The 7,918-nt window shown below is 36.1% G+C and overlaps 1 protein-coding gene across 2 annotated transcripts in view; it reads right to left on the bottom strand.

Annotated features, from left to right (window-relative positions):
• The window catches only part of CNTN1 (contactin 1), a 364,093-nt gene that overhangs the window by 44,658 nt on the left and 311,517 nt on the right, over positions 1 to 7,918 (bottom strand). For both annotated transcript variants that reach the window (XM_049625293.1, XM_049625294.1), the window contains 2 exons: positions 3,141 to 3,327; positions 554 to 666 (listed from right to left, as the gene is read on the bottom strand). In XM_049625293.1, coding sequence (XP_049481250.1) covers positions 554 to 666; positions 3,141 to 3,327 — 300 coding nt within the window. The remainder of the gene's footprint in view (positions 1 to 553; positions 667 to 3,140; positions 3,328 to 7,918) is intronic.

Genomic DNA, 7,918 nt, shown 5'->3' with positions numbered 1-7,918 from the left:
TGTGTGTGTGTGTGTGTGTGTGTGTGTGTGTGTGTGTGTGTGTGTGTTTTATGGAATAGGTATAAAAATGAGGGCTCTTTGAACATTTTGAAGTAGTCTTAAAACATTGCTCAGAATTAAATTTTTTAATATTATTCCCAAAGTCTGGTATCCAATAAAAAAAGTGTGATAGAATATATGGAAATAATCTTTTTTTGGTTCATTTATGGTATGCAACTCAATATACCCAAGTTTACTGTGTGCCAGGCAACGCTATCTTAATCATTGCCAAACAAAAATGGATTTATGCACTGATTACTTTAACAACTTTATTCTTTAAAGCAGTTATTGTACCTATCTTGCTCACTTGACATAGAATTTTCATAGAATTCACTGAAGATCTTTTCTCATTTCAAAATTTATCACAGTACGATGTCATCTGATTCCGCTATAAAGCTAGAATAAGAAAGCTGAAAGGGTTTTGGTGAAATAAACGTCAGTCAAGTCCAAACATCAATCACTCTTTATAGGAATAAAGCCTGTGTGGGGGAAAACCCAGTAATCTTTTACATACCTTATATCCTGTCACTGTAGATTCATTTGATAGTGCTACCACATGATCCCAGGTGATTATATAGCGTGAACCAGATCTTATGGAACTGATGATCCTTGGGGGCTGGCTCGGAGCTGTGGAAAGTAATAATATGCAAGTGACAGACACCGTATCCAACCTGAGTTCTGCAAACTGCCTTGAGTCAGTGATGATAATGATGTGACAACAACAGCTAATTTTGATGAGTGCTTACTACATAACAGGCACTATACTAAGCACTTTATATCCATGGGTTCATTTAATGTACCCTTGACCCTGTGAGGTAGGTAATATAACTATCTTTTATTCTCTTCTCCTTGTTCTTTACTTGGGTTTCTTTCTCCACCAGTCTTTTGTAACTGCTGCTTTTAAAGCCATCAATTATCTCCAGTTGGCCAAATAATGTTATGTTTTACTCTTTTCAGACTTAATATCTTTGTAGCATTCTACAGAATTGACCTTCTAACCCTTTTCTGAATCTCATTCTTTTCTTAAATTCATGATCTCTTAACATCCAGGTGTCCTTCTACCTCTCCGGATGCTCCTTCTCATTAACCATCCTGTGCCAGCTCCTGTCCTCTGCCTAATTTATAGATGTTGGCATGACCTAGGACTTGATCCTGAGCACCCTTCTCTGATCTATGAATCTTTCCTAAATTATATATCTGGGTGTATGGCTTTAAGAAGTCAAAATTTTATTTCAGGTGTATGCTTTCTCTTGGCCTCTAGACATATGTGTCCAATTGCCTGTATTAGAATGTATACAAGACTTCTCAAATGTAATCAAGATGGAACATTTGCCATGTTCTCCCAAATCTGCATCTCTATGGGTCTTTCCCATCTTTGGCAAATGATACAACTGAATCCTCAGTTTCTGAATCAAAAGTACAGTACTCAGTCTTCCATTCGATCCATGCCAACATCCAAATCAGCACCAAGTTGTCAACTCTTTCTGTAGAAAATTTTCCACTTCTCTTTATATCCATTGTCACTTAGTTCTGGCCATCATCACTTCTCTCCTTGACATCTAAAACTGTCCCCTAATTGGTTCTTTTGTTTTTACCCCTACTCCACCACCACCCATTGTCCATCCAGAAGCCAGAATGATTTTTTTCAAGCATAAGTTAACTATCCCTCTCTGCCTTAAAATTTCCCAATGGCTCTCAACAGACTTAGAAAAAACTCTAATCCCTAGCAGGACCTACAACTACAAGACTCTTCATATTTCAACACCAGCACACTTCCTCCTTCTCACTTCCAGCCTACATCCTTGCCCAACTGGCCTTTCTACACTTATGGCATACCAAACTATTCCCACCCTTAGGCTTTACCCTAATTACTTTCTCTACCTGAAATAGTCCCCTCCCTGCCAGTTGTCATAGTGGGTCCTTCTTACGATTCATATATTGATATATATATATATATATATGACTCAAATGGCATCTTATCAAAGAAGCTTTTCTTGACCACTCAATTGGAATTCATTTCCATCCATGTCACTTTCTATTTTATTATGTTTATTCATTTTATTGCCCTGTCATCTGATATTATCATTCATATTGATTTGTCAGTTCTTTGTTTTGTTTTGTTTTGTTTTGTTTTCATGTCCTTCCATTAGGTTGTAAATCTTCTAAGAAGAGGCTCTGGGTCTGGTTTGATCCCTTCTGTATTCTCAATGGCTAGAACAGAGATAGTAGACACATAGCATACTTCTGATGAATAAATGGAAAAAAAGAACAAAGGAATGGATGCTGCTCTTACAAATTAGAAAACTAAGGCTTAAAGGTGGGAGGTAATTTGTCTACTGGCACACATTCAGTAAGTGGAAAATACATATCTGAAGCCCATGGCTGATACCAAAGTCTGGTATCCTATCACCATGTTCAGTTAACTTTCCCCAAGTGAATTTTATAAATTTCCAAACACCAGTAGTATTCATGTCTTTAAATTCTTGCAAATCTCTCTAGAATCTTGAATATAAATTCTATTCTTCTATATATTCAACGTGGGTTCAAGAAGGAGATATCAAAGTGAACTCAGAGAGCTGAGAATGATTAGAAGACTTAAGCAGGATGGGCTGTCTTGTTGTATAAACAACGAGAACATATGGTAATAAGAGATGAAACATAATGCTACAACATTTACCTCACATTTGCACTATGCAGTGATGAAGGTTTATATAAAAAAAGTATAGAAAAGAAACAATTTTAATTTTCTCATGCTATATGCTATTTATGCAGTCCTATAAAAACAATGTTAAAAATAGTAACAGAGAATACAAATTGATTATCTAGTGATACAAAATTTACAAATGGAGGTTCTGTAATATTATTTCTGTAGTAGAACATTAAATGGGTGAAGTCATCCTCCACATGTTTTCATCACCTACAATAACTAACAATGATTTTTTGTTTGTTTTTGTCTTAAACCTTGGATGGCTGTAAAAGATAAAATTTAAAATGGAATGTGCTAAGGACTGCTAGGTAGTAAATTTCTCTCAAATGTAACTTGCATCATGACCGAATGGATTGGTAGTTTTTGATGAGTCTAAATGCAAATGTTGACTCACGTGCTTTCTTGGTGAAGGTCTCAATCATGTCACTGGGAGGCCCACACCCTGCGCTATTGCAGGCCCTGACTTCCACAAAGTACTGGGTGTCGGGCAGAAGGTTCTCCAGCCTGGCCGAGTACTCTTGGCTGGTGACTTGAACTCTGTGTGCAGCTGCTTCTTTGTCATGGGCAGCCCAATACCGAATCTGCAAACATTCAAATTGAGGACGATGTTGTCATGATTCAGTAGTGAAAATTCTTTTCACTTGGCTCTGACACCTATGATGTTGGCTGAGTGTCATATACTCAAATGTTATTTAATGCTACTTATACTTCTATTGGTCTTAGAATATGGCAAGGCACATAACATAGATCTATTAAAGATGTCAAAGAAATCAAGGGCTCACCTCATGGCCTGAATTAGTATCACTCTAACAACAACAACAACAAAAAAAGATGAAGAAGAAGAAACCAAAAACCTCTTCATATGATTTACCTTCAAAATATAACACTGGTTTCTGTTTGGACGTATTTCCACAATAATTTTTATCATTTATTTACTGTTTTATTTCTGTTTGTATAATATCAAATGTGTCATGGGTCATTGCTAAAACAGTTTGACAGGAAATACAACTTTGTTTTATAAAAAGTTATTATATGGCCTAGAACATGCGAGTGTAATAAGTTTCTGCTATTTCATTTTAGAAATATGTGTGAAAAATTATTCCCTTTGAAGCTATATTTTTGCCAGCTATCAAAGAAATGGGCTTAAGAGTTTAATTAGTTGAGGAAATTATTTATTATGAAAATCTATTTTTAAAAATGTTATCCATGTTGTGATTAGAAATGATTACTTGTGGGCACCTGGGTGGCTCAGTCCGTTAAGCGTCTAAATTCGGTTCAGGTCATGATCTCAGGGTTCATGAGTTCAAGCTCCCCCCCCCCCCCCCCCCGCCCAAGCTCTGTGCTGACAGCTCAGAGCCTGGAGCCTGATTCAGATTCTGTGTCTCCCTCTCTCTCTGCCCCTCTCCCACTCACACTTTGTCTCTCTCTCTCTCTCAAAAATAAACATTAGTTAAAAAAAATGATTACTTGTACCAACCAATGTACCAATGACACTCTTCCTTGTCTCTTAAAGTTTAAGTAAAATTGGAAATTATAATTTCCATCCTTCTAATGAGAATATTTTATTGGTTAGAAATTCCTGTATCTAAGGTAAAAATAAAAAGGAGCAAATTTCCTTATAAATGTGTTGATATTTTATATATTTTAGATTCCCTGGCCATAAAATAAATGAAAATTTAATTTCACAATTAAGCAAAGTGCCTAGACAATAGTATCTAATATTTATATAATCTTGAATAATTCATTTACACAAATCAAATGAAACCATTATAAAATGGAACTAGATGGTTCCAATTCACTTGGTAACAAAGTAAGGTTTATATGTAGAATGATCACATTTCAGAACAAAGCCTAGTTACTAAGTTGCTAATTTGTTTCCTTTGCAATGTTTTTATTTTGTTTTCTAGTACTCATTTTTCTCATGTCAGCAATACTTTTTCTAATGGTTTTGATAGGATCTCCTTGGCATTTCCTGTCATCTGACCAGAAGGATGGCCTCAGAACCAAGGAACTAGAATTGTACCCAGTGTCTCCAGAGGCAGATCTCAGTTGGCAGACAAAAGACCTGCTAAGGGGAGGAGCCTCCTCGAGAAGATGTTTCCAGATTCTGAAAGGGTTCAGGCAGTGAGTACATTCATCTGGGAGGACAATGGCCTACATTTTAGTGGGCACTTGAATTAGATAATGCATAAGGCCTCCTTCTAATGCTTGACTAAAGAGAAATAAAATGAAAATTTATATTCTAATGAAATGCCAAGAACCCGAGTAGGATCATCTGTATACATTATCTTCATAATAAATCTAGAATGTTTTATAGCAATCAAAACTGAAATCTATGAGGTTGATGCATTTTTATATGTATGCTTGTTGACTGAGATGTGGACCACATTTTAAAATCTTCATTCAATTTTAACAACTTTTCTATCATCCAGTTTAAAGAAGAGAAACTTTTTAACCAGATAGATATCAAAAAGGTAATTTCTAAAAGACAGACATTATGAGGAATTAAAGTGACAAAATTTTTCTGCCTTCTCACTCAAATTTCCATGAGGCATTTTGGCAATACAAAAGAAAAGAGCTTTCCTTAATTTACTATTTGCACCTATATCTAAAATGACAAATGAATTTATTCATCTAATTTTAGCAGGGATCTGTGGTGGTCAGTCTCCATTAAAATTCACAATAGGGGTGACTGGGTGGTTCAGTCAATGAAGTGTCTGACTTCCACTCAGGTCATGATCTCATGGTTCGTGAATTCAACTCCTGCACCGGGCTCTGTGCAGACAGCTTAGAGTCTGGAGCGTGCTTCGGATTCTGTGTCTCCCTCTCTCTCTCTGCCCTCCCTGACTCGTGCTCTATCTCTCTTTCTCAAAAATAAATAAACATTAAAAAAAATAAGTCACAATAAATTAAAGCAATGATTTAGCTATGCCTTTTTAACCAGGGAGCAGAAAGAATTATTGAGAGTGCCAAATAGTCCTTGATTTCCTTGTTTTAGAACAGGAGAGTTGTTTGAACTTTTCACAGTATAGTTAATCTTTACAAATGAAAGCATCTGAGACAAAATGATTTAATTTAATAATCTCTTTAAAGTATATGTTTACATATAACTTACAATGTTTTCAAAGTATACTAAAATAAATAGTAGATAGATATATGTAATGTATGACATCATCTTTTTTTCTCTGAACTAGCCACTGGCCATGCACGTCATTTCCAAACAGATAATAAATTTGGGCTGTTGCATCTTGATCATCTCACTGAGTTTCTCAATGTGGTGAAGCACTGACATTAATTTATGAGCAAATCGCTTGGAGTGAAGGGTGCAACCTGTAGTCATGGAACAGAACAAATGTGTTGCTTTTGATTAATCACTAGGGAGACCAGAAGAGAGCCTGAATGAATTAGTGGAAAGGGATTATCACTACTGGAAAATACATACGCACATACATACATATACTAGGTCCTGAATCATGGATAGTAAACCATAAATTCATCTTCATACGCTGCATTAATATATAATGCATTTCTTTTTAATGCTGTGGCATTATACACTTTTCACTCTTTCTCTACATATTTCCATAATTCCCATAGCATCTTTTGTCTCTCATAAACCTATCATAGTGCTTATTAGGCAATTATGACTAATTAGACTGCCTCATGACTTGTCTTTTTCCATTTAAACTAGATTATAAGCTCTTTGATGACAGGGTATTTACTATTTATTTTCAACACTATGGGCACAGGGCTACATTTGATGTATGATACTCTTTCATTCATTGAACAAATATTTATCAGGTACCCACTTTGTCCCACTTACTGTGCAAGGTGCTGGGAGTGCAGTGAACCCAGGCATACATGTTCTTTGCCATCATAGATCTTATTAAAAAAATGAAGGCATACATGTTCTTTGCCATCATAGATCTTATTAAAAAAATGAAGGAATCAAAATGTATAACTTCACATAAAATCCCTAATATCTTTGAGGGAGAGATCTAAGTATATCATTTTGCCCAAAGAATACTTACTCTTTACAAAAGTATTAGGAAGCTAAAAAGAAAAAAGCCTTAGCAGAAGAGTATCACACTTTCCATAAATTGTGTGCTACATTAATAATACTTTTGTACAATGACAATATAGTTATATTCCTTCTCAGAAAAATTTAAGAAATTTGCAGGGAAAATGGCTTTTTTAAAACCTCATTTTCTCCAAAGGGGTTTAGAAAAAAGGAATGGATGTTACAATTATGGAAGTGCCTGAAGATATTTAGCACTTTTGAAAATTGGGTTTGCTCCATTTTATTATTTTCAACTTCAGTAAACTTTTTTCTTAAGTTTATTTAGGTATTTTGACTGAGAGAGAGAGAGAGAGAGAGACAGGGAGAGAGAGAGACAGAGAGAGAGAGAGAGAGAGAGAGAGACAGAGAGAGAACATGGAAGAGGAAGAAAGAGAGAGACAGAGGGAGAGAGAGAATCCCAAACAGGCTCGTGGATGTAGGGCTTGATCTCCTGAACCAGAAGATCATGACCCGAGCTGAAATCAAGAGTTGGAGTCAGATCCTTAACTGACTGAGCCGCTCAGGCAGGCGCCCCTTCAGTAACCTTTTGTAACAGATTTCTAAGTTCTGTCCTTTCAGTTCTGAATTTGCTGGAAAAAAAAAATCATAATCATGTGACAAGTGAAGATTCTTTTGTAAAAGATTTAATACAGTATTTAGGAGAAACGGTTAATATGGTCATTTAAGTGAAAAAATAAGACTGACACAAAAAAAGCTCAATCTCTAAAAATATACAATAACTATATTATCCAAATCTTAGACTCCTTTGATTATTAGAATATTCTATGGGAAAGGAATAGCAAAAATATAAATCATTCCAATCTGTATTCTTACACATTTTGGGAGCTATTCAAAATTCTTTTATTCCAGCCACTGGTGCAGGGACCAACCAATTCTATGGAGGCTTCACTTAGGTACTTCTCCTAAGCATGACCAGTAAGCACTGTGCTGCTAGTGCTAGTGCTAGTGCTGCTGGCCTCGCACTCCCAGTCCCAGGATGTCTTTGATGCTGCAATGTGAAACTTGTCCCACAGTCCACGGAAGTGGGAGAGGAGGTGATGCTGATGGGGCCACCCTTAACCAGTCGGGGGCAGCAGTGGATGAATGCTCCCCCT

Source organism: Panthera uncia, chromosome B4 (genome assembly GCF_023721935.1).
Source record: "Panthera uncia isolate 11264 chromosome B4, Puncia_PCG_1.0, whole genome shotgun sequence".
In the NCBI taxonomy this organism is placed as follows: domain Eukaryota; kingdom Metazoa; phylum Chordata; class Mammalia; order Carnivora; family Felidae; genus Panthera; species Panthera uncia.
Note: the sequence above shows the minus strand (reverse complement) of the source record. Positions and strands in the feature narration are given on the sequence as shown.